This window comes from Pristiophorus japonicus, chromosome 14, assembly GCF_044704955.1.
Source record: "Pristiophorus japonicus isolate sPriJap1 chromosome 14, sPriJap1.hap1, whole genome shotgun sequence".
NCBI classification, from domain to species: Eukaryota; Metazoa; Chordata; class Chondrichthyes; family Pristiophoridae; genus Pristiophorus; species Pristiophorus japonicus.
The window spans coordinates 162,196,271-162,222,344 of NC_091990.1; the positions used below are offsets into that span (position 1 = coordinate 162,196,271).

Below are 26,074 nucleotides of genomic sequence, written 5' to 3' on the forward strand. Positions count from 1 at the left end.
ACAGACTTTTCAAGGCATGGAAAAAAACAAGGTGGTGAAACAGCTGAAAGGGGGTTTCCTGAGTTAGGGCACACTGGAGAGGAGAAAGTGCTCCTTGAGAATGTATCAGTTGTAATGACTCGAGTCTGGTTACTGTAAGCTCACTCAGGTGCAACCTGATCCATCTTTATTCCATCCCAAGAGTGCCTGTGTGACAAAGACACCCAGCTTATATACAGTTGACCAAGCACACATACCACATGCATACTGCCCGACGACCTCTGACCGCTGCGTCCTCTGTTGTCTGGTGATGCCCAAGCATTAATACGTAACATCAGTGAACCACATTTAAAACTGAATTTGAAATTACAGATCCATACATTAATTAATTGATGGAACTATTTACCAGTGATGGTCAAATTTCTGTAAGATATTTTGTAGATAGAGGGGACAGATAAATGTATTCACTGTTTGCCAGCTCTCCCAGTGGAAGGACTCGGATGATGGGAAATGTCTTCTACAGGAGCTAGTCCACTGACAATGAGCATCTAAAGTGTGATCAGGAATACGTGTAGGGCTGGTCACCTGTTTGTTGAGGTTGACATTGAGGAGTCAACCCTGAATAAGTCAATTGACCAACCAGACAAGTTGTTGACCTTTATTGTCTTGTGTAGTATCATTCATGATTCTCTGTTATGATTGATCGATCAGTACTGAGGGAAGAGTACACAAGGGAAGTTGAGGGGGAAGCTGAAATTGGCTGCAGTGTTACAAAGCAACTTGTTAGGAAGTATTGAAGTAACCAGAGTTAGGTTGTGATTGGCAGTGACTGCCTCGTGTAAAGGAATTGGAATGATATGGGCTGACTCTGCACAGGTTATCATGGATCATCGACAGCAGTGGACCATGAGGCAGTGTGAGATTGATATTGTTCCTACCATCTGATTAATATTTGCAGAACCAAATCCTGTGACCAATGTAAGAGTGTTGAATCAAAACACAACTTCAGTTACTCTGAGCTGGGACCGTCCAATCGACCACAAGCTTGGGTACAGCTACAGGGTGGAGACAAGGGGAGATCCGCCTTCAGATCACATTGTTGTTGAGGACACCATTACCGTGGCACAACTGAACCCTGGAACCAGATACGCATTCAGTGTGTTCACACTAGCGTCAGATCGTACACCAGCTGATTCGGTCAACGTCTCTCATACTACAGGTAGGAGTAGGGCTCAGTGTGGACTTTGGTTTCATGAGAATTCCTCCATGACCCTGATTTTATAAATCACAGGCTGCAGTATTGTGTTCAATTGTGGGTACCCCACTTTAGGAAGGCTATCCTAGAATGGTACCAGGGGTGAGGGCTGTCCATTATGTGTAGAGACTGGAGAAGCCAGCGTTGTTCTCCTTAGAACAGAGAAGGTTAAGAGGACATTTGATCGAGGTGTTCAAAATCATGAATGGTCTTGATAGAGTAAATAAGCAGAAACACTTTCCAGTGACAGAAGTGCCGGTAACCAGAGGGACACAGATTTCTTGCGATTTGCAAAAGGACCAGAGGCAACATGAGGAATCTTTGAATACTCAGATCTGGAATGCACTGCCTGAGAGTGGTGGAAGCAGATTCAGTAGTAAGTTTGAAAAGGAAAAGTGACTAAATATTTAAAGCGGAAAAAGTTGCAGGGCTGTGGGGAACGAGTTGGATAGCTGCACCAAAGAGCCGGCTGAGACACGATGGACCGAATGGCCGCCTCCTATGATAGATGGGTAAAACTGGAGAGATTCTCTTCTTACTCAATCCTAAATAACAGGATACCCCTGAACAGAATGAAAACATCATGTTGAAAATTCATGTGACTGATGTCATCTAGAACTGAGATCCAAATAATGTTGGATGTCTTTTATGTTAGTAGGTAGAAAGGGTCTAAATTCAGAAACTTAACTGGACCAGCCAAATTGGGTCGTAGGCCAAAGGAATTCGCTAAGAAAACAAATGAGTCTTTCCTAATGGGAAGCTCAAGGGAATGAAATCTTGCACGAAGTGCATCTTGCGTGTACCAAGAACCATCTTGCCGATCCGCTCTTGTACCGCAAAGGCTGCATGTGAAGGATTTTAGGATTTTGATTCCTGAGCTAACCAGACGAGCTGTTTTGCATGTGACCAGGGCTTCTGTACGAATCAGCAACAGAACACGTTGTGTTGAACTGACCGAGGTCTCGAATGTGAAATGGAATTCGTACATCATGCCATACAATGAATGCAAGCCTGGATTAACTCACCCAGAGAATTGTGAACCTATGGAATTCTCTACCACATAATGTTGTTGAGTCCAGTTCGTTGGATATATTCAAAAGGGAGTTAGATGCGGCCTTTATGGCTCAAGGGATCAGGATGTATGGAGAGAAGGCAGGAGTGGGATACTGACGTTCCATGATCAGCCATGATCACATTGAATGGTGCTGCTGGCTCGAAGGGCCGAATGGCCTGCACCTGCACCTATTTTCTATGTAACTCCTGTGATGCATGCAGAATCCATAGCACCATGGAGAACAACATTCATCAGATTCAATTCACCTTTGTCAAACTCATTTGTTTGCAGCTTGTCAGTTCTCCCAGTAAAGGAGCGTAATGGGGAGAATCCCTGTAACGGGGAGGGGATTGGAAAAATCTGTCACAAATGTGTGTAGCTGCTGGTTTATTGATGAAGACGATGGGCTGGTGCTGAAGTGATAGCACTTATGTCAACACCAAAGGACAGTAAGTTCTTGCTGTTTGTGCCCATCCTGCACATTGCTGTGAACACCATGTGCAGAGCTGCCCAGCCTCGGCATTATTGGAGGGTTTGGGAAAGCTGTTGATGATTGATATATATTCAAAAGAATGAGCACCTTGGTTCTTTCTTCAGTTTAATGCTGATTCGCTAACCCCTTGGATATTTATATCTCCAAAGTGGGCAAATTGCTTTTGCATCCATTTGTCAGTTGGGAACATTTGGTGATTTGACCCTGACCCACAACTTGGATGGTTTTGAAGTATACAGTTCAGTATCATTGTGTTCTGTGTGTAACTTTCCTCTAACAGTTCCTTCCAAGCCTGGAGCTATTACAGTGACCAGCATTACCAACAGTTCAATCTCTCTGAGCTTGGGGAAACCGACAGGCATGAATGTCACTCAATACAACTTTAGCATTATATACAGTTCTTCTAATGGAAATGGCTCTGTCATTGAACGTACAAATTCCACCACAATAACTGACTTGGAAGCTGGAACCAACTATACCATCTCTGTGACTACCATTGTTTCTGGTGATGTGAAGAGTGAAGCTGTAGTTATAAACCAATTCACAAGTAAGTGACCCCATTTCTGCTGTGGAACTCTATCTTAATGGACTGTGTGCCTGGATGGATACAGCCAACAAATGGTCTGCTCCAAAGGAATTGAGAACCCGAACTGTCTGTGGAATGGCTCAAATGGTTTGATGAGAGGTTTTTGGAAAGTGCAAGATTGGCATTGTTCGAAACCTTGGTGAACTCTGTTACTGACAGCTGTGCAGTGTCTCTGGTTTATTGGCAACCTCTTAGATAGAAGTGCTGAATATTTTGTGTACATGTAACATTGTTGAGAAATGTGGTACTTTGAAATGGGATAGACTAATGTATTTGATTTGGCAGGCTATGGTGTCAAAATATGGTTGGTGAGTGGACATTTCTTTGACATGGGTAGCCATTGTTGTGGTAGAAAAGGTATTTATCCAGCGCTTTGAGGTGACTACTGAATATGGTCCACGTCTTTGAGCCATATAGGAGGGAGGATATCACTGCTGACCTGTAGACCATAAGCATGGTGCCAGATTTGAGGTCTTGGCCTTCGAACACTCTTTGTCTCAGGCGACCAAAGGCTGCGTTGGCGTACTGGAGTGGGTGTTGGATCTTGTCATCGATGTCTACCTTTGCTGATAGTAGGCTCCCAAGGTATGGACTGAGGTCCATGTTGTCCAAGGTCATGCCATGGATTTTGATGACTGGCAGGCAGTGCTGTGTGGCTGTCTCCGCAAGATCCTGCAAATCCCCTGGAAGGACAGACGCACCAACGTCAGTGTTCAGTCAGGCCAACATCCCCAGCATCGAAGCACTAACCACACTCGACCAGCTCCGTTGGGCAGGCCATATTGTCCGCATGCCCGACACGAGGCTCCCAAAGCCAGCGCTATAGTCGGAATTCCTACACGGCAAGCGAGCCCAAGGTGGGCAGCGGAAATGTTTCAAGGACACCCTCAAACCCTCCTTGATAAAGTGCAACATCCCCACTGACATGTGGGAATCCCTGGCCAAAGACCACCCTAAGTGGAGGAAGAGCATCTGGGAGGGCGCTGAGCACCTCGTGTCTCATAGCCGAGAGCATGCTGAAAGCATGCACAGGCAGCGGAAGGAGCGTGCGGCAAACCTGTCCCACCCTCCCCTTCCCTCAACGACTATCTGTCCCATTTGTGACAGAGACTGGCACGAGTGGCTAAAGGGAAAATATTTCAATGGATGCAAAACAATGCTCAGAGGAGGGTCTTAAAGAGGTCTTTAAGAACATATGAAATAGGAACAGGAGTAGGCCTGATCCACCATTCAATACGATCAAGGCTGATCCGATCATGGACTCAGCTCCACTTCCCCACCCACTCTCCATTACTCCTTATTCCCTTATCGGTTAAGAAACTGTCAATTTCTGTCAAATTTATTCAATGACCCCGCTTCCACAGCTCTCTGAGGCAGCGAATTCCACAGATTTACAACCCTCTGAGAGAAGAAATTCATCCTCATCTCAGTTTTAAATGGGCGCCCCTTATTCTGAGATCATGCCCTCTAGTTCTAGTCTCCCCTATCAGTGGAAACATTCTCTCTGCATCCACCTTGTCAAGCCCCCTAATAATCTTATACGTTTCGATAAGATCATCTCTCATTCATCTGAACTTCAGTGAGTAGAAGCCCAACTTACTCAACCTTTCCTCTTAAGACAACCTCCTCATTTCCGGAATCAACCTAGTGAACCTTCTCTGAACTGCCTCTAAAGCAAGTATATCCTTTCTTAAATATGGAAACCAAAACTGCACGCAGTATTCCAGGTGTGGCCTCACCAATACCCTATATAATTGTCGCAAGACTTCCTTGCTTTTATATTCCATCCCCTTTGCAATAAAGGCCAAGATTCCATTGGCCTTCCTGATCACTTGCTGTACCTTTTGTGTTTCATGCACAAGTACCCGCTGTACTGCAACACTCTGCAATTTTTCTCCAATTAAATAATAACTTGCTCTTTGATTTTTTTTCTGCCAAAGTGCATGACCTCACACTTTCCAACATTATACTCTATATGCCAAATTTTTGCCCACTCACTTAGTCTCTTTGTGTCCTTTTGCAGATTTTTTGTGTCCTCCTCTCACATTGCTTTTCCTCCCATCTTTGTATCGTCAATAAACTTGGATACGTTACACTCAGTCCCTTCTTCCAAGTTGTTTATCTAGATTGTAAATAGTTAGGGTCCCAGCACTGATCCCTGCGGCCCCCTACAATTACTGGTTGCCAACCAGAGAATGAACCATTTATCCTGACTCTCTGTTTTCTATCCATGCTAATATATTACCCCCAACCCCGTGAACTTTTATCTTGTGCAGTAACCTTTAATGTGGCACCTTGTCAAATGCCTTTTGGACCTCCAAATACACCACATCCACTGGTTCCCCTTTATCCACCCTGTTCATTACATTCTCAAAGAATTCCAGCAAATTTGTCAAACATGACTTCCCCTTCATAAATCCATGCTGACTCTGCCTGACCGAATTTTGCTTTTCCAAATGTCCTGCTACTGCTTCTTTAATAATGGACTCGAACATTTTCCCAACCACAGATGCTAGGCTAACTGGTCTATAGTTTCCTACTTTTTGTCTGCCTCCTTTTTTAAATAGGGGCATTACTTTTGCAGTTTTCCAATCTGCTGAGACCTCCCCAGAATCCAGGGAATTTTGGTAAATTACAACCAATGCATCCACCATCCCTGCCGCTACTTCTCTTAAGACCCTAGGATGCAAGCCATCAGATCCAGGGGATTTATCTGCCTTAAGTCCCATTATCTTACTGAGTACCACCTCCTTAGTGATTGTCATTGTATTAAGTTCCTCCCCCCATAGCCCCTTCACTATCCACTATTGGGATATTTTTAGTGTCCTTTATCAGGAAGGCTGATACAAAATATTTGTTCAGAGTTTCTGCCATCTCCATGTTCCCCATCACTAATTCCTCGATCTCTTCCTCGAAGGGACCAACATTTACTTTAGCCAACCTTTTCCTTTTTATATACCTATAGAAACTTTTGCTATCTGTTTTTATATTTTCTGCTAGTTTACTTTCATAGTCTATCTTCCCTTTCTTAATCATTATTTTAGTCATTCTTTCCTAGCTTTCTGTCCTCCCATTCATTTGGCCACTTTGTATGCCCTTGTTTTTAATTGGAAACCATCCTTTGAGATTTGAACGCATGGAAACTGAAGGGAAGGAAACAACGAGGTGCAGTAGTTTGAAGGGGGTTTCCAGAGTTCGGGGCAGAGTGCAGAGGAGAAAGTGCTCCTTCAGAATGTATCAGTGAACCACATTTAAAATCGGAGTTTGAAATTACAGAACTACACATCAATTAATTGATGGAACTATTTACCAGTGATGGTCAAAATTCTGTAAAATATTTTATAGATAGAGTGGTCAGATAAATATATTCACTGTTTGCCAGCTCTCCTAGTGGAAGGACTTGGTTGTTGAGAAATGTCTGAAACATGTTTATGGGGCAGCAGACAAGGTTTTCTACAGGAGCTAGTCCACTGACAATGAGCATCTAAAGTGTGATCAGGAATACGTGTAGGGCTGGTCACCTGTTTGTTGAGGTTGACATTGAGGAGTCAACCCTGAATAAGTCAATTGACCAACCAGACAAGTTGTTGACCTTTATTGGCTTGTATAGTATCATTCATGATTCTCAGTTATGATTGATCGTTTAGTACTGAGGGAAGAGTACACAAGGGAAGTCGAGGGCGGTTGAAAGTGGCTGCATTGTTACAAAGCAGCTTGCTCGGTTAGCATTGAAGTAATCACAGTTGTGTCATGATGGTTGTGATTGGCAGTGACTGCCTCGTGTAAAGGAATTGGAATGATATGGGCTGACTCTGCACAGGTTATCATGGATCATCGACAGCAGTGGACCATGAGGCAGTGTGAGATTGATATTGTTCCCACCATCTGATTAATATTTGCAGAACCAAATCCTGTGACCAATGTAAGAGTTTTGAATCAAAACACAACTTCAGTTACTCTGAGCTGGGACCGTCCAATCGACCACAAGCTTGGGTACAGCTACAGGGTGGAGACAAGGGGAGATCCGCCTTCAGATCACATTGTTGTTGAGGACACCATTACCGTGGCACAACTGAACCCTGGAACCAGATACGCATTCAGTGTGTTCACACTAGCGCCAGATCGTACAGCAGCAGATTCGGTCAACGTCTCTCATACTACAGGTAGGAGTAGGGCTCAGTGTGGACTTTGGTTTCATGAGAATTCCTCCATGACCCTGATTTTATAAATCACAGGCTGCAGTATTGTGTTCAGTTGTGGGTACCCCACTTTAGGAAGGCTATCCTAGAATGGTACCAGGGGTGAGGGCTGTCCATTATGTGTAGAGACTGGAGAAGCCAGCGTTGTTCTCCTTAGAACAGAGAAGGTTAAGAGGACATTTGATCGAGGTGTTCAAAATCATGAATGGTCTTGATAGAGTAAATAAGCAGAAACACATTCCAGTGACAGAAGTGCCGGTAACCAGAGGGACACAGATTTCTTGCGATTTGCAAAAGGACCAGAGGCAACATGAGGAATCTTTGAATACTCAGATCTGGAATGCACTGCCTGAGAGTGGTGGAAGCAGATTCAGTAGTAAGTTTGAAAAGGAAAAGTGACTAAATATTTAAAGCGGAAAAAGTTGCAGGGCTGTGGGGAACGAGTTGGATAGCTGTACCAAAGAGCCGGCTGAGACACGATGGACCGAATGGCCGCCTCCTATGATAGATGGGTAAAACTGGAGAGATTCTCTTCTTACTCAATCCTAAATAACAGGATACCCCTGAACAGAATGAAAACATCATGTTGAAAATTCATGTGACTGATGTCATCTGGAACTGAGATCCAAATAATGTTGGATGTCTTTTATGTTAGTAGGTAGAAAGGGTCTAAATTCATAAACTTAACTGATAGTAGGCTCCCAAGGTATGGACTAAGGTCCATGTTGTCCAAGGTCATGCCATGGATTTTGATGACTGGCAGGCAGTGCTGTGTGGCTGTCTCCGCAAGATACTGCAAATCCCCTGGAAGGACAGACGCACCAACGTCAGTGTTCAGTCAGGCCAACATCCCCAGCATCGAAGCACTAACCACACTCGACCAGCTCCGTTGGGCAGGCCACATTGTCTGCATGCCCGACACGAGACTCCCAAAGCCAGCGCTATACTCGGAATTCCTACACGGCAAGCGAGCCCAAGGTGGGCAGAGGAAATGTTTCAAGGACACCCTCAAACCCTCCTTGATAAAGTGCAACATCCCCACTGACATGTGGGAATCCCTGGCCAAAGACCACCCTAAGTGGGGGAAAAGCATCTGGGAGGGCGCTGAGCACCTCGCATCTCATAGCCGAGAGCATGCAGAAAGCGAGCACAGGCAGCGGAAGGAGCGTGCGGCAAACCTGTCCCACCCTCGCCTTCCCCCAATGACTCTCTGTCCCATTTGTGACAGAGACTGGCACGATTGGCTAAAGGGATAATATTTCAATGGATGCAAAACAATGCTCAGAGAAGGGTGTTAAAGAGGTCTTTAAGAACATATGAAATAGGAACAGGAGTAGGCCTGCTCCACCATTCAATACGATCATGGCTGATCCGATCATGGACTCAGCTCCACTTCCCCACCCACTCTCCATCACCCATTATTCCCTTATCGGTTAAGAAACTGTCTATTTCTGTCAAATTTATTCAATGACCCCGCTTCCACAGCTCTGAGGCAGCGAATTCCACAGATTTAAAAGTTGCAGGACTATGGGGAACGAGTTGGATAGCTGTACCAAAGAGCCGGCTGAGACACGATGGACCGAATGGCCGCCTCCTACGATGGATGGGTAAAACTGGAGAGAGTCTCTTCTTACTCAATCCTAAATAAGAGGATACCCCTGAACAGAATGAAAACATCAAGTTGAAAATTCATGTGACTGATGTCATCTGGAACTGAGATCCAAATAATGTTGGATGTCTTTTATGTTAGTAGGTAGAAAGGGTCTAAATTCAGAAACTTAACTGGACCAGCCAAATTGGGTCGTAGGCCAAAGGAATTCGCTACGAAAACAAATGAGTCTTTCCCAATGGGAAGCTCAAGGGAATGAAATCTTGCACGAAGTGCATCTTGCGTGTACCAAGAACCATCTTGCCGATCCGCTCTTGTACCGCAAAGACTGCATGTGAAGAATTTTAGGATTTTGATTCCTGAGCTAACCAGACGAGCTGTTTTGCATGTTACCAGGGCTTCTGTTCGAATCAGCAACAAAACATGGTGTGTAGAACTGACCGAGGTCTCGGATGTGAAATGGAATTCGTACATCATGCCACACTGTGGGCCCAAGTTTCGAGCCGTGCCTAGGACGGCGCAGTCCCAAACTGGACGCCCGTTTTTCGCGCCACAAAGTGCGCCTAAAAAAAACTTCCAGATTCTCCAGCTCCCTGCAGGTCGTTTGCAGCTCGGCGCAGCGCAGCAGGAGCTGTAGTGGGCGGAGCCAGGTCCCTGCGCTGAAAACGGTGCCAGGACCTCTGCACATGTGCGCGACAGTGTGCGCGCATGTGCAGTAGCTCCAGGCGCCCAAAACTGTGTGGGAGGGGCCGAAGTACGCAGCCCCTAGCCCTGGCCCAATGGCCTCAATGGCTGCGTGAATAAGGCTCCTCCCACGGCCAGCTCCTGCTTCCTCGCGACCCGACCCAACTCCCGCTCCCCCCCGCCCCCCCCCCTGCCCCTGGACCGGACCCGACTCCGACACCGACCCGACTCCCGATCCGGCCCCCCCCCCGCCCCCCCCGACTGCACCCGACCTGACCTCCATCCCCCCGATCTGACCTCCCTCTCCCCCCGACCCGAACCGACCCGCACTCCCAACCCCGACCCGCGCTCCCCCCGACTCGACCCGACCCAACGCCACCTACCTGTAAATGTGGTGCTGGGGATGGGCCCTGCCCGGCCGGGGCCGGCCCGTTCAGCCTCCCTCCCCCTTCTCCCGCTTCCCCACCGCCCCATCTCCTTCCTCCCCCCCAATCTCCTTCCCCCCCCAATCTCCTTTCCCCCCCATCTCCCTTCCCCCCCCCCCCAATCTCCCTCCCCCCCCCAATCTCGTTTCCCCACCAAACTCCTTTCCCCCCCAATCTCCTTTCCCCCCCCAATCTCCTTTCCCCCCCCAATCTCCTTCCCCCCCAATCTCCTTCCCCCCCAATCTCCTTTCCCCCCAATCTCCTTTCCCCCCCAATCTCCTTTCCCCCCCAATCTCCTTTCCCCCCCCAATCTCCTTTCCCCCCCCAATCTCCTTTCCCCCCCCAATCTCCTTTCCCCCCCCAATCTCCTTTCCCCCCCCACATCTCCTTCCCCCCCCAATCTCCTTTCCCCCCAATCTCCTTTCCCCCCAATCTCCTTTCCCCCCAATCTCCTTTCCCCCCCAATCTCCTTTCCCCCCAATCTCCTTTCCCCCCAATCTCCTTTCCCCCCAATCTCCTTTCCCACCCCAATCTCCTTTCCCCCACCAATCTCCTTTCCCACCCACCAATCTCCTTTCCCACCCACCAATCTCCTTTCCCACCCACCAATCTCCTTTCCCACCCACCAATCTCCTTTCCCACCCACCAATCTCCTTTCCCACCCACCAATCTCCTTTCCCACCCACAATCTCCTTTCCCACCCACAATCTCCTTTCCCACCCACAATCTCCTTTCCCCCCGCAATCCCCTTCCCCCCCCCAATCTCCTATCCCCCCCTTTTTCTTTCCCCCCTTTTCCTCCTCCCCCTTCCCCCTTCTCCTCCTCCCCCCTTCCCCCTTCTCCTCCTCCCCCTTCAACCTTCTCCCCATCCCTCCCCCTTCCCTCCCTCTGCTCCCCTCCTCCCCCTCCCCTCGCTGTCAGAAACACAGACACTGACAGACAGGGAATGAGAGACACACACAGACAGACAGAGAGATAGAGACACTGACAGATACACACTGCGGGGAGCATCCCAGCACGCTGTTGGAGGGCTCCCGGTGCTGCAGTCGGAAAGTAGAAAATGTTTTATTTATTGATTTAAAAAAAAAACAATTATTTGTTATAAATTTTTTTTGATTGATTTATTGCTTGATTTATTGATGTTTTTATCATTTATTATTAATGATGGCTCTTTATTTGTAAAACTGAAGTGTTTAATGTTTGTAAACTTCCCTTTAAACCCCCCCCCCCCCATTCCCTACGCCTGATTTGTAACCCACGCCTGATTTTCTAAAGTGTAGACAAGGTTTTTTCGAGCGTACAAAAATCTTCACTGACTCCATTCTAAGTTAGTTTGGAGTAAGTTTTCGACTGACGAAACTTTGTAAACAGGCGTAAGTGGCCGGACACGCCCCCTTTTGAAAAAAAAATTCTGTTCGAAAGTGAAACTGTTCTAACTGACTAGAACTGGAGCAAACTACATGGCGAGAATTCCGATTTCTAAGATACTCCGTTCTACACCAGTTGCTCCTAAAAATCAGGAGCAAATCATGGCGAGACTTGGGGCCAATGAATGCAAGCCTGGATTAACTCACCCAGAGAATTGTGAACCTATGGAATTCTCTACCATCACAATGTTGTTGAGTCCAGTTCGTTGGATATATTCAAAAGGGAGTTAGATGCGGCCCTTATGGCTAAAGGGATCAGGGTGTATGGAGAGAAGGCAGGAGTGGGATACTGAAGTTCCATGATCAGCCATGATCACATTGAATGGTGCTGCTGGCTCGAAGGGCCGAATGGCCTGCACCTGCACCTATTTTCTATGTAACTCCTGTGATGCATGCAGAATCCATAGCACCATGGAGAACAACATTCATCAGATTCAATTCACCTTTGTCAAACTCATTTGTTTGCAGCTTGTCAGCTCTCCCAGTAAAGGAGCGTAATGGGGAGAATCCCTGTAACTGGGAGGGGATTGGAAAAATCTGTCACAAATGTGTGTAGCTGCTGGTTTATTGATGAAGACGATGGGCTGGTGCTGAAGTGATAGCACTTATGTCAACACCAAAGGACAGTAAGTTCTTGCTGTTTGTGCCCATCCTGCACATTGCTGTGAACACCATGTGCAGAGCTGCCCAGCCTCGGCATTATTGGAGGGTTTGGGGAAGCTGTTGATGATTGATATATATTCAAAAGAATGAGCACCTTGGTTCTTTCTTCAGTTTAATGCTGATTCGCTAACCCCTTGGATATTTATATCTCCAAAGTGGGCAATTTGCTTTTGTATCCATTTGTCAGTTGGGAACATTTGGTGATTTGACCCTGACCCACAACTTGGATGGTTTTGAAGTATACAGTTCAGTATCATTGTGTTCTGTGTGTAACTTTCCTCTAACAGTTCCTTCCAAGCCTGGAGCTATTACAGTGACCAGCTTTACCAACAGTTCAATCTCTCTGAGCTTGGGGAAACCGACAGGCATGAATGTCACTCAATGCAACTTTAGCATTATATACAGTTCTTCTAATGGAAATGGCTCTGTCATTGAACGTACAAATTCCACCACAATAACTGACTTGGAAGCTGGAACCAACTATACCATCTCTGTGACTACCATTGTTTCTGGTGATGTGAAGAGTGAAGCTGTAGTTATAAACCAATTCACAAGTAAGTGACCCCATTTCTGCTGTGGAACTCTATCTTAATGGACTGTGTGCCTGGATGGATACAGCCAACAAATGGTCTGCTCCAAAGGAATTGAGAACCCGAACTGTCTGTGGAATGGCTCAAATGGTTTGATAGAGGTTTTTGGAAAGTGCAAGATTGGCATTGTTCGAAACCTTGGTGAACTCTGTTACTGACAGCTGTGCAGTGTCTCTGGTTTATTGGCAACCTCTTAGATAGAAGTGCTGAATATTTTGTGTACATGTAACATTGTTGAGAAATGTGGTACTTTGAAATGGGATAGACTAATGTATTTGATTTGGCAGGCTGTGGTGTCAAAACATGGTTGGTGAGTGGACATTTCTTTGACATGGGTAGCCATTGTTGTGGTAGAAAAGGTATTTATCCAGCGCTTTGAGGTGACTACTGAATATGGTCCACGTCTTTGAGCCATATAGGAGGGAGGATAGACCATAAGCATGGTGCCAAATTTGAGGTCTTGGCCTTCGAAAACTGTTTCTCTCAGGCGACCAAAGGCTGCGTTGGCGTACTGGAGTGGGTGTTGGATCTTGTCATCGATGTCTACCTTTGCTGATAGTAGGCTCCCAAGGTATGGACTGAGGTCCATGTTGTCCAAGGTCATGCCATGGATTTTGATGACTGGCAGGCAGTGCTGTGTGGCTGTCTCCGCAAGATCCTGCAAATCCCCTGGAAGGACAGATGCACCAATGTCAGTGTTCAGTCAGGCCAACATCCCCAGCATCGAAGCACTAACCACACTCGACCAGCTCCGTTGAGCAGGCCACATTGTCCGCATGCCCGACACGAGACTCCCAAAGCCAGCGCTATCGTCGGAATTCCCACACGGCAAGCGAGCCCAAGGTGGGCAGAGGAAATGTTTCAAGGACACCCTCAAACCCTCCTTGATAAAGTGCAACATCCCCACTGACATCTGGGAATCCCTGGCCAAAGACCACCCTAAGTGGAGGAAGAGCATCTGGGAGGGCGCTGAGCACCTCGAGTCTCATAGCCGAGAGCATGCTTAAAGCAAGCACAGGCAGCGGAAGGAGCGTGCGGCAAACCTGTCCCACCCTCCCCTTCCTTCAACGACTATCTGTCCCATTTGTGACAGAGACTGGCACGAGTGGCTAAAGGGAAAATATTTCAATGGATGCAAAACAATGCTCAGAGAAGGCTCTTAAAGAGGTCTTTAAGAACATATGAAATCGGAACAGGAGTAGGCCTGATCCACCATTCAATACGATCAAGGCTGATCCGATCATGGACTCAGCTCCACTTCCCCACCCACTCTCCATTACCCCTTATTCCCTTATCGGTTAAGAAACTGTCTATTTCTGTCATTCATTCAATGACCCAGCTTCCACAGCTCTCTGAGGCAGCGAATTCCACAGATTTACAACCCTCAGAGAAGAAATTCATCCTCATCTCAGTTTTAAATGGGCGGCCCCTTATTCTGAGATCATACCCTCTAGTTCTAGTCTCCCCTATCAGTGGAAACATTCTCTCTGCATCCACCTCGTCAAGCCCCCTAATAATCTTATACGTTTCGATAAGATTATCTCTCATTCATCTGAACTTCAGTGAGTAGAGGCCCAACTTACTCAACCTTTCCTCTTAAGACAACCCCCTCATTTCCGGAATTAAACTAGTGAACCTTCTCTGAACTGCCTCGAAAGCAAGTATATCCTTTCTTAAATATGGAAACCAAAACTGCACGCAGTATTCCAGGTGTGGCCTCACCAATACCCTATATAATTGTCGCAAGACTTCCTTGCTTTTATATTCCATCCCCTTTGCAATAAAGGCCAAGATTCCATTGGCCTTCCTGATCACTTGCTGTACCTGCATACTAACCTTTTGTGTTTCATGCACAAGTACCCCCAGATCCCGCTGTACTGCAACACTCTGCAATTTTTCTCCAATTAAATAATAACTTGCTCTTTGATTTTTTTTCTGCCAAAGTGCATGACCTCACACTTTCCAACATTATACTCTATGTGCCAAATTTTTGCCCACTCACTTAGCCTCTTTGTGTCCTTTTGCAGATTTTTTGTGTCCTCCTCTCACATTGCTTTTCCTCCCATCTTTGTATCGTCAATAAACTTGGCTACGTTACACTCAGTCCCTTCTTCCAAGTTGTTTATCTAGATTATAAATAGTTAGGGTCCCAGCACTGATCCCTGCGGCCCCCCACAATTACTGGTTGCCAACCAGAGAATGAACCATTTATCCTGACTCTCTGTTTTCTATCCATGCTAATATATTACCCCCAACCCCGTGAACTTTTATCTTGTGCAGTAACCTTTAATGTGGCACCTTGTCAAATGCCTTTTGGACCTCTAAATACACCACATCCTCTGGTTCCCCTTTATCTACTCTGTTCATTACATTCTCAAAGAATTCCAGCAAATTTGTCAAACATGACTTCCCCTTCATAAATCCATGCTGACTCTGCCTGACCGAATTTTGCTTTTCCAAATGTCCTGCTACTGCTTCTTTAATAATGGACTCGAACATTTTCCCAACCACAGATGCTAGGCTAACTGGTCTATAGTTTCCTACTTTTTGTCTGCCTCCTTTTTTAAATAGGGGCATTACATTTGCAGTTTTCCAATCTGCTGAGACCTCCCCAGAATCCAGGGAATTTTGGTAAATTACAACCAATGCATCCACAATCCCTGCCGCTACTTCTCTTAAGACCCTAGGATGCAAGCCATCAGATCCAGGGGATTTATCTGCCTTAAGTCCCATTATCTTACTGAGTACCACCTCCTTAGTGATTGTCATTGTATTAAGTTCCTCCCCCCATAGCCCCTTGACTATCCACTATTGGGATATTTTTAGTGTCCTTTATCAGGAAGACTGATACAAAATATTTGTTCAGAGTTTCTGCCATCTCCATGTTCCCCATCACTAATTCCTCGATCTCTTCCTCGAAGGGACCAACATTTACTTTAGCCAACCTTTTCCTTTTTATATACCTATAGAAACTTTTGCTATCTGTTTTTTATATTTTCTGCTAGTTTACTTTCATAGTCTATCTTCCCTTTCTTAATTATTTTTTTAGTCATTCTTTCCTAGCTTTTAAAAGCTTCCCAATCTTCTGTCCTCCCACTCATTTGGCCACTTTGTATGCCCTTGTTTTTAATTGGAAACCATCCTTTGAGATTTGAACGCATGGAAACTGAAGGGAAGGAAACAACGAGGTGCAGTAGTTTGAAGGGGGTTTCCAGAGTTCGGGGCAGAGTGCAGAGGAGAAAGTGCTCCTTCAGAATGTATCAGTGAACCGCATTTAAAATCGGAGTTTGAAATTACAGAACGACACGTCAATTAATCGATGGAACTATTTACCAGTGATGGTCAAAATTCTGTAAAATATTTTATAGATAGAGTGGTCAGATAAATATATTCACTGTTTGCCAGCTCTCCTAGTGGAAGGACTTGGTTGTTGAGAAATGTCTGAAACATTTTTGTGGGGCGGCAGACAAGGTTTTCTACAGGAGCTAGTCCACTGACAATGAGCATCTAAAGTGTGATCAGGAATACGTGTAGGGCTGGTCACCTGCTTGCTGAGGTTGACATTGAGGAGTCAACCCTGAATAAGTCAATTGACCAACCAGACAAGTTGTTGACCTTTATTGGCTTGTATAGTATCATTCATGATTCTCAGTTATGATTGATCGTTTAGTACTGAGGGAAGAGTGCACAAGGGAAGTCGAGGGCGGTTGAAAGTGGCTGCATTGTTACAAAGCAGCTTGCTCGGTTAGCATTGAAGTAATCACAGTTGTGTCATGATGGTTGTGATTGGCAGTGACTGCCTCGTGTAAAGGAATTGGAATGATATGGACTGACTCTGCACAGGTTATCATGGATCATCGACAGCAGTGGACCATGAGGCAGTGTGAGATTGATATTGTTCCCACCATCTGATTAATATTTGCAGAACCAAATCCTGTGACCAATGTAAGAGTTTTGAATCAAAACACAACTTCAGTTACTCTGAGCTGGGACCGTCCAATCGACCACAAGCTTGGGTACAGCTACAGGGTGGAGACAAGGGGAGATCCGCCTTCAGATCACATTGTTGTTGAGGACACCATTACCGTGGCACAACTGAACCCTGGAACCAGATACGCATTCAGTGTGTTCACACTAGCGCCAGATCGTACACCAGCTGATTCGGTCAACGTCTCTCATACTACAGGTAGGAGTAGGGCTCAGTGTGGACTTTGGTTTCATGAGAATTCCTCCATGACCCTGATTTTATAAATCACAGGCTGCAGTATTGTGTTCAGTTGTGGGTACCCCACTTTAGGAAGGCTATCCTAGAATGGTACCAGGGGTGAGGGCTGTCCATTATGTGTAGAGACTGGAGAAGCCAGTGTTGTTCTCCTTAGAACAGAGAAGGTTAAGAGGACATTTGATCGAGGTGTTCAAAATCATGAATGGTCTTGATAGAGTAAATAAGCAGAAACACTTTCCAGTGACAGAAGTGCCGGTAACCAGAGGGACACAGATTTCTTGCGATTTGCAAAAGAACCAGAGGCAACATGAGGAAACTTTGAATACTCAGATCTGGAATGCACTGCCTGAGAGTGGTGGAAGCAGATTCAGTAGTAAGTTTGAAAAGGAAAAGTGACTAAATATTTAAAGCGGAAAAAGTTGCAGGGCTGTGGGGAACGAGTTAGATAGCTGTACCAAAGAGCCGGCTGAGACACGATGGACCGAATGGCCGCCTCCTATGATAGATGGGTAAAACTGGAGAGATTCTCTTCTTACTCAATCCTAAATAACAGGATACCCCTGAACAGAATGAAAACATCATGTTGAAAATTCATGTGACTGATGTCATCTAGAACTGAGATCCAAATAATGTTGGATGACTTTTATGTTAGGAAGTAGAAAGGGTCTAAATTCAGAAACTTAACTGGACCAGCCAAATTGGGTCTTAGGCCAAAGGAATTCGCTAAGAAAACAAATGAGTCATTCCTAATGGGAAGCTCAAGGGAATGAAATCTTGCACGAAGTGCATCTTGCGTGTACCAAGAACCATCTTGCCGATCCGCTCTTGTACCGCAAAGGCTGCATGTGAAGGATTTTAGGATTTTGATTCCTGAGCTAACCAGACGAGCTGTTTTGCATGTGACCAGGGCTTCTGTACGAATCAGCAACAGAACACGTTGTGTTGAACTGACCGAGGTCTCGAATGTGAAATGGAATTCGTACATCATGCCATACAATGAATGCAAGCCTGGATTAACTCACCCAGAGAATTGTGAACCTATGGAATTCTCTACCACATAATGTTGTTGAGTCCAGTTCGTTGGATATATTCAAAAGGGAGTTAGATGCAGCACTTATGGCTAAAGGGATCAGGGTGTATGGAGAGAAGGCAGGAGTGGGATACTGAAGTTCCATGATCAGCCATGATCACATTGAATGGTGCTGCTGGCTCGAAGGGCCGAATGGCCTGCACCTGCACCTATTTTCTATGTAACTCCTGTGATGCATGCAGAATCCATAGCATCATGGAGAACAACATTCATCAGATTCAATTCACCTTTGTCAAACTCATTTGTTTGCAGCTTGTCAGTTCTCCCAGTAAAGGAGCGTAATGGGGAGAATCCCTGTAACTGGGAGGGATTGGAAAAATCTGTCACAAATGTGTGTAGCTGCTGGTTTATTGATGAAGACGATGGGCTGGTGCTGAAGTGATAGCACTTATGTCAACACCAAAGGACAGTAAGTTCTTGCTGTTTGTGCCCATCCTGCACATTGCTGTGAACACCATGTGCAGAGCTGCCCAGCCTCGGCATTATTGGAGGGTTTGGGGAAGCTGTTGATGATTGATATATATTCAAAAGAATGAGCACCTTGGTTCTTTCTTCAGTTTAATGCTGATTCGCTAACCCCTTGGATATTTATATCTCCAAAGTGGGCAAATTGCTTTTGCATCCATTTGTCAGTTGGGAACATTTGGTGATTTGACCCTGACCCACAACTTGGATGGTTTTGAAGTATACCGTTCAGTATCATTGTGTTCTGTGTGTAACTTTCCTCTAACAGTTCCTTCCAAGCCTGGAGCTATTACAGTGACCAGCATTACCAACAGTTCAATCTCTCTGAGCTTGGGGAAACCGACAGGCATGAATGTCACTCAATACAACTTTAGCATTATATACAGTTCTTCTAATGGAAATGGCTCTGTCATTGAACGTACAAATTCCACCACAATAACTGACTTGGAAGCTGGAACCAACTACACCATCTCTGTGACTACCATTGTTTCTGGTGATGTGAAGAGTGAAGCTGTAGTTATAAACCAATTCACAAGTAAGTGACTCCATTTCTGCTGTGGAACTCTATCTTAATGGACTGTGTGCCTGGATGGATACAGCCAACAAATGGTCTGCTCCAAAGGAATTGAGAACCCGAACTGTCTGTGGAATGGCTCAAATGGTTTTTGTAAGGGGCAAGATTGGCATTAGTAGAAACCTTGGTGAACTCTGTTACTGACAGCTGTGCAGTTTATTCTGTTTATTGGCAAGCTCTCAGATAGAAGAGGTGCATATTGTGTGTACATGTAACATTGTTGAGAAATGTGGTATTTGAAATGGGATAGACTAATGTATCTGACTTGGCAGGCTGTGGTGTCAAAATATGGTTGGTGAGTGGATATTGCTTTGACATGGGAATCCATTGGGGTAGTAGCAGAGGTACGAGGAGAGAAGATGGGTGGGACGGGTGCAGTGCAGGGCCATAAGACTAATTTCCAGTATAACACACCTTAGTTATTAAGCAAGGCTAAAAGAGGGGGCTGTAAGCGTAGAATTAGGGTGATCTGATTGAGGTTTATTAGGTGATGAATGGAATAGATTGTATTCCAGTTGACTGTTGCAATTAAACAGGTAAGGGAGGACTCGGGGCTCACAATTTGAAGCTGTGTAAGGCCAGATCTAGGTTAGATGTCAGGAGGTGGTACTTTTCCCAGAGAATCGTGCACCTCTGGAACGGGCTGCTGTCTCGTGCAGTGGACGCCGACTCACAGAATTCCTTCAAGGTGAGACAGACCTCACCTCTTGCTAAAGGTAGGTACTTCAACGAATTCAGCGTCCAAGTAATCTTCTGGTCTAGGTTTAATCACCTAGATGGGTCAGAGATGAATTTCCCAGATTTTTTTCCCCAAAATTGGACTGGGATTTAAAGTTCATCTGGTTTTGGGCGGGATGGAGATATCGCAATTGTGTGGGACAGGCTGGATGGTGCAGGCGGTCTTTACCTGTCCGTCATTGTTCATATTTTTTATATTTGCAGCAAATTACAGCAAAGTTTTAGTAACTAATAGCTTGGTGGTGTAACCATTTCTCACCAACGTTGGACCCTTTGGCTCCCTGATACATTTGGCACAGAAAACCACAACATCGACACTTGCATTTATTTATCTGATGCCTTTAACGTAGGAAAATGTCCCAAGGTGTTCCACAGAAGGGTTCTGAAAACAAAAATGGACAACGCTACATATCACTTAAGAATAATGTCTGCAATGGAGCACGTGGGAATACATTTCACAAAAATGGCATAGATGGAACAGATATGACAAATGTGCAATTGTGTGGAATCAACACTGTTGAAATCATGGGCTAGAACCTCCACATTTCTTGCATGCTTAACGCCCACTTAACACCCATTTTACCGCTGAAATGACATATAATGCCCATATATCGCCCATTTTGGCACAAAATGGAAACTCACGGGCATTTTTAGGCAACTTAGCCGCAAGCGTTACTTTCCCCATGTGCCTAACGTCGGGAAAAAATATTACCGCCTGCCCACTTTTTTGGGGCGAAATCAACGTCCATAATATCGTCCAGCGTTACTTTCCGCACGGAATTAATGCCGGGATTCAATATTAACGCCCGCCCACTGTTTTTTGTCATAAAGAGCATATTTACGCAAACTTGCTGCCATGGAGATCGGCCATCGTCAATTTCATCACCTCACGTACATTTCGCCCACAATATCGCTCGCCCAAATACCGCTCACAGAAAGTGGAACGAACCGGAATGAACGCCAGCGGTGTGGCTGGCATTTGCTAATCCCTCTCTTGCGTGAGGAAGTGCTATCTGAACGATTTGCCTGAAAGAGCGCTGATGTGTGTGACAACGCTGACACACTGCTGTGTGTGTGCAGCTCAGACATCAATGGTGCCCATCACTTAGGTGTCAGTTAAAGTTTACGTTGATTGATGTTAAGTTGTATTTAATCCTTTCATGGTAAGGAATCACCATTGTGTAATGGTCCAGCTATCTGAGACAATGTGCAATAAGGTTATGTACAATAACAAAAATTTAATACAACATTGGTCTGAAATCATAAGTATCGCAGCCAATAACACACAATCCCCGCCCACGCCCCACCTTTTCCACCATTGACATAAATCACATGTTCAACATGTCCAACAACACAGAATACAAAGGCAAAGCAGGAGCATGGTCCCCAGCTCCCATACATTACAACAAATTGCAAACACCCAGATGGAGATATAACACAGCCATCACCTGCGGACATGCACCTCATTTTCTTTCCCCGCTCCCCTTATTCTCCCCACCTTTACCCCTTCCCAGCATTGCTCCACGGCGCCTGGCCGAGGAACTCCTCAGGCGGTGCCTCATTGGGGCGGATGAAGGCACGTGCGTTGGTTGGATGGGTATGTGAGCGGGGGGTGTCGAAGGGGCAACATTCTCTGATGCAGAAGCAGGATCTTGGTCCTTTCTCTCATCTGTCGTTCGCAGTGGTGCTGCGGAACCTAGGGGTGGAGTGCCGCGCTCGGGGACCACTCGGAGGCCTGTGGCAGCAGTGTTCCTGGCTATCGCATCCAGGACCTCTGCCATGCGTAGAATGTACTCGGTCATGGTGGCCAGCTGTCGAGATATGCCCCCCAATGCTTCAATGAGCTGATCACCAATATCTACAGTCCTCCTGGACAACTGTACCATCGCTCCGCTCTCGTCGCGCCCGTGGAACACACCTGCCGCGTTCACAAGGCCTTCGCGGGGTCGGCACCATCCTGGGGACCAATCCCTGTGGCGAGGTACTTTCAGCCAGTACCTCTAGAGTGGCGGCGGGAAAGACCGGAGGACCACTAGATGGCCTTGGGATGGAATGTGTTCTGGAGCATGGCGATGCAGGTACTTCGAAGTCCGGGCTCTCATCCATGGAGAACAGACCCAGCGGATTGACGGGTGACAATCGGAGCTCCTCAGCACCAGATGTAGTAGGACTGTCCGCCGACTCCTGCCCCGCGCTCCCCACCTTCTGGCTTCTGTGCTCTTGCCTGGGGCCATGCCACTGGCTGAGTTGCAAAACACAAATGAGGTCATTAGAGGAGAAGGGGATGCTCGGGTGACGAGGTGAGTCCAACGCTACACACTGCATATGCACGACAAAAGCACCATTGCTATCAAAATCATCAGTCATCACATTTCATGACCATCAACACATTGTGCAGTGCAATGATTGTCATTAGGCCGACATTATTTCGATGACCATTTTAGAAATCATCTATCAGATATGATTGTTCGGATATGAGTGGGTGTGACATCTATAGACTTTATATGACTCAATGGTGTAAGCTTTACTCACGTGGCATCACTTCAGGGTCTGCAGATGTATCCGTGGCTGTCCGGGGATGCTTCCCCACGAGTGTGAGCACCCGCTCCTCCACCTCTGTGATGTCGCTGGGGACTGGTGGCCCCCCACCCATTCACCTCTGCACGGACCTCATCGTCGATAGCTTCTTCTGTAAAAGGTGACAGGACGACATGGCATGAGATCATTGTGTGAGATCATTGCTAGGTGCTATCACAGACACTGATACAATACATAACCAACAAATGTAATCATGATTATTATGATTATTATCATTCTTTACCTAAAGACGTACACCGTGACCGCAGGCTTCGAGTAAAACATTCCCGGTAGAAGTGCAAGACTTCACATCTGATAGGCACTCATGACTGTTACAAATCAAATTATATAAATACATAAGTACACGTAAATCAATGTAATACTTACTCTTGCGGATCCCACAAGGTCGTTCCATCGATTGCGGCATTGGTTGCCCTCATGCACCTCATTGGTTGCCGATGAGACCACCTCTGTTATCTCTGTCCATATCTTCTGGTCTGCCTTTGGGGTGGGCTTCCCACGCCCTCTCTGTGTCAAATCACCCCAGCGTAACTCGACCTCCTGCAGGAGAGAGGCATTTGCCTCATCCGAGAACCTCCTGGCTCTTTTGCACCCTCCAATGTGCTCCTCTCCCAGGTCACTGCTCTCTCCAGCGTCAGACTCCACAGTGATGCCTCCTCTTCTCTCTCCATTATAGGCCAAATTCAGTCAAATATGTGGCTGGTAACACCTACTTTTTGTTTGCCTACTTGCTGTGAAGCTCTAAATTCTCCCTCCTTCCTCCCAAAGCAGCCACACCACACCCAGACACGTCTTCAGTCCCGATGAGCTCCAGCTCTCTCTCTCTCTCTCTCCTGCGCATGTCATGGTGACCTTTGACCTCCAAAATCGCGGGAATCAAGCGTTGTCATGCCATTGCTAAGGACGGCCACACTTTACGGCAGAAGGTCAAAAAAATTTAACGCTACCGCCCATTTTACATCACTCTTGGTGACACCCATTTTCAAAAGTGGAGACTAGGCGATCTGAAAACCCTTTTTTACCGTCCATACCGCAAAGGCGATAACCACAAAAGTGGAGGTTCAAGCCCCATGAGTTGATAAGGCTGTTACAAAAGTTGTTCAACTGAGCGGCAGGCAATGGTTTATTGGTCACAAACTGCAGTCAAGATGATTAACATCTACAGACAGGTAACCTGTGAAGAGGAGCCTGTGATCATGTGACAGTCAGCTGTGGCCAGCGGATGTTGCATCAAACTGTTGGATTCTGCCAGCGACTTGGAATGGAGATGTTTAGAGACGAGGGCGCTTATAATCTCAGGGTTGACATCAGGTTGATGTGCGCACTGCACAGTACCTTTGTCCATTACATAGTTATGCAATCTACTTGCTTTTCTATAATGTTGTTCCTGTGCCGAGAAATGTCTGAAACATGTGTGCAGGGTGGCAGACCAGGTGTAAACACCTGGCACGAGTGGCTAAGGGGAAAAGCAGTTTAATGGATGCAAAACAATGTTCAGAGAAGGGTCTGAAACAGGCTTTTCAAGGCATGGAAAAAAACAAGGTGGTGAAACAGCTGAAAGGGGGTTTCCTGAGTTAGGGCACACTGGAGAGGAGAAAGTGCTCCTTGAGAATGTATCAGTTGTAATGACTCGAGTCTGGTTACTGTAAGCTCACTCAGGTGCAACCCGATCCATCTTTATTTCAGCCCAAGAGTGCCTGTGTGACAAAGACACCCAGCTTATATACAGGTGACCAAGCACACATACCACATGCGTACTGCCCGACGACCTCTGACCGCTGCGTCCTCTGTTGTCTGGTGATGCCCAAGCATTAATACGTAACATCAGTGAACCACATTTAAAACTGAATTTGAAATTACAGATCCATACATTAATTAATTGATGGAACTATTTACCAGTGATGGTCAAATTTCTGCAAGATATTTTGTAGATAGAGGGGACAGATAAATATATTCACTGTTTGCCAGCTCTCCCAGTGGAAGGACTCGGATGATGGGAAATGTCTTCTACAGGAGCTAGTCCACTGACAATGAGCATCTAAAGTGTGATCAGGAATACGTGTAGGGCTGGTCACCTGTTTGTTGAGGTTGACATTGTGGAGTCAACCCTGAATAAGTCAATTGACCAACCAGACGAGTTGTTGACCTTTATTGGCTTGTATAGTATCATTCATGATTCTCTGTGTTATGATTGATCGATCAGTACTGAGGGAAGAGTACACAAGGGAAGTTGAGGGGGAAGCTGAAATTGGCTGCAGTGTTACAAAGCAACTTGTTAGGAAGTATTGAAGTAACCAGAGTTAGGTTGTGAGTGGCAGTGACTGCCTCGTGTAAAGGAATTGGAATGATATGGGCTGACTCTGCACAGGTTATCATGGATCATCGACAGCAGTGGACCATGAGGCAGTGTGAGATTGATATTGTTCCCACCATCTGATTAATATTTGCAGAACCAAATCCTGTGACCAATGTAAGAGTGTTGAATCAAAACACAACTTCAGTTACTCTGAGCTGGGACCGTCCAATCGACCACAAGCTTGGGTACAGCTACAGGGTGGAGACAAGGGGAGATCCGCCTTCAGATCACATTGTTGTTGAGGACACCATTACCGTGGCACAACTGAACCCTGGAACCAGATACGCATTCAGTGTGTTCACACTAGCGCCAGATCGTACAGCAGCTGATTCGGTCACCGTCTCTCATACTACAGGTAGGAGTAGGGCTCAGTGTGGACTTTGGTTTCATGAGAATTCCTCCATGACCCTGATTTTATAAATCACAGGCTGCAGTATTGTGTTCAGTTGTGGGTACCCCACTTTAGGAAGGCTATCCTAGAATGGTACCAGGGGTGAGGGCTGTCCATTATGTGTAGAGACTGGAGAAGCCAGCGTTGTTCTCCTTGGAACAGAGAAGGTTAGGAGGACATTTGATCGAGGTGTTCAAAATCATGAATGGTCTTGATAGAGTAAATAAGCAGAAACACTTTCCAGTGACAGAAGTGCCGGTAACCAGAGGGACACAGATTTCTTGCGATTTGCAAAAGAACCAGAGGCAACATGAGGAATCTTTGAATACTCAGATCTGGAATGCACTGCCTGAGAGTGGTGGAAGCAGATTCAGTAGTAAGTTTGAAAAGGAAAAGTGATTAAATATTTAAAGCGGAAAAAGTTGCAGGGCTGTGGGGAACGAGTTGGATAGCTGTACCAAAGAGCCGGCTGAGACACGATGGACCGAATGGCCGCCTCCTATGATAGATGGGTAAAACTGGAGAGATTCTCTTCTTACTCAATCCTAAATAACAGGATACCCCTGAACAGAATGAAAACATCATGTTGAAAATTCATGTGACTGATGTCATCTAGAACTGAGATCCAAATAATGTTGGATGTCTTTTATGTTAGTAGGTAGAAAGGGTCTAA

General features: G+C 46.0%; 2 protein-coding genes across 2 annotated transcripts in view; both read left to right on the forward strand.

Annotated features, from left to right (window-relative positions):
• Positions 1 to 26,074, forward strand: part of ptprja (protein tyrosine phosphatase receptor type Ja) — a 275,279-nt gene that overhangs the window by 95,051 nt on the left and 154,154 nt on the right. The window lies entirely within an intron of this gene.
• LOC139280288 (receptor-type tyrosine-protein phosphatase eta-like) lies at positions 3,142 to 18,551 on the forward strand. The gene is made up of 4 exons (XM_070899962.1): positions 3,142 to 3,328; positions 12,662 to 12,928; positions 16,890 to 17,150; positions 18,532 to 18,551. The coding sequence occupies exons 1-4, from the start codon at positions 3,142 to 3,144 to the stop codon at positions 18,549 to 18,551; spliced, it is 735 nt and encodes a 244-aa protein (XP_070756063.1).

Bases quoted from the DNA above. Each gene is read 5' to 3' on its own strand.
- LOC139280288 (XM_070899962.1), top strand. From the start codon at position 3,142: ATGAATGTCACTCAATACAACTTTAGCATTATATACAGTTCTTCTAAT. The intron at 3,329-12,661 runs GTAAGTGACCCC...TTCCTCTAACAG, and splicing joins AGTTATAAACCAATTCACAA to TTCCTTCCAAGCCTGGAGCT. The intron at 17,151-18,531 runs GTAGGAGTAGGG...ATTTGTTTGCAG, and splicing joins CAACGTCTCTCATACTACAG to CTTGTCAGTTCTCCCAGTAA.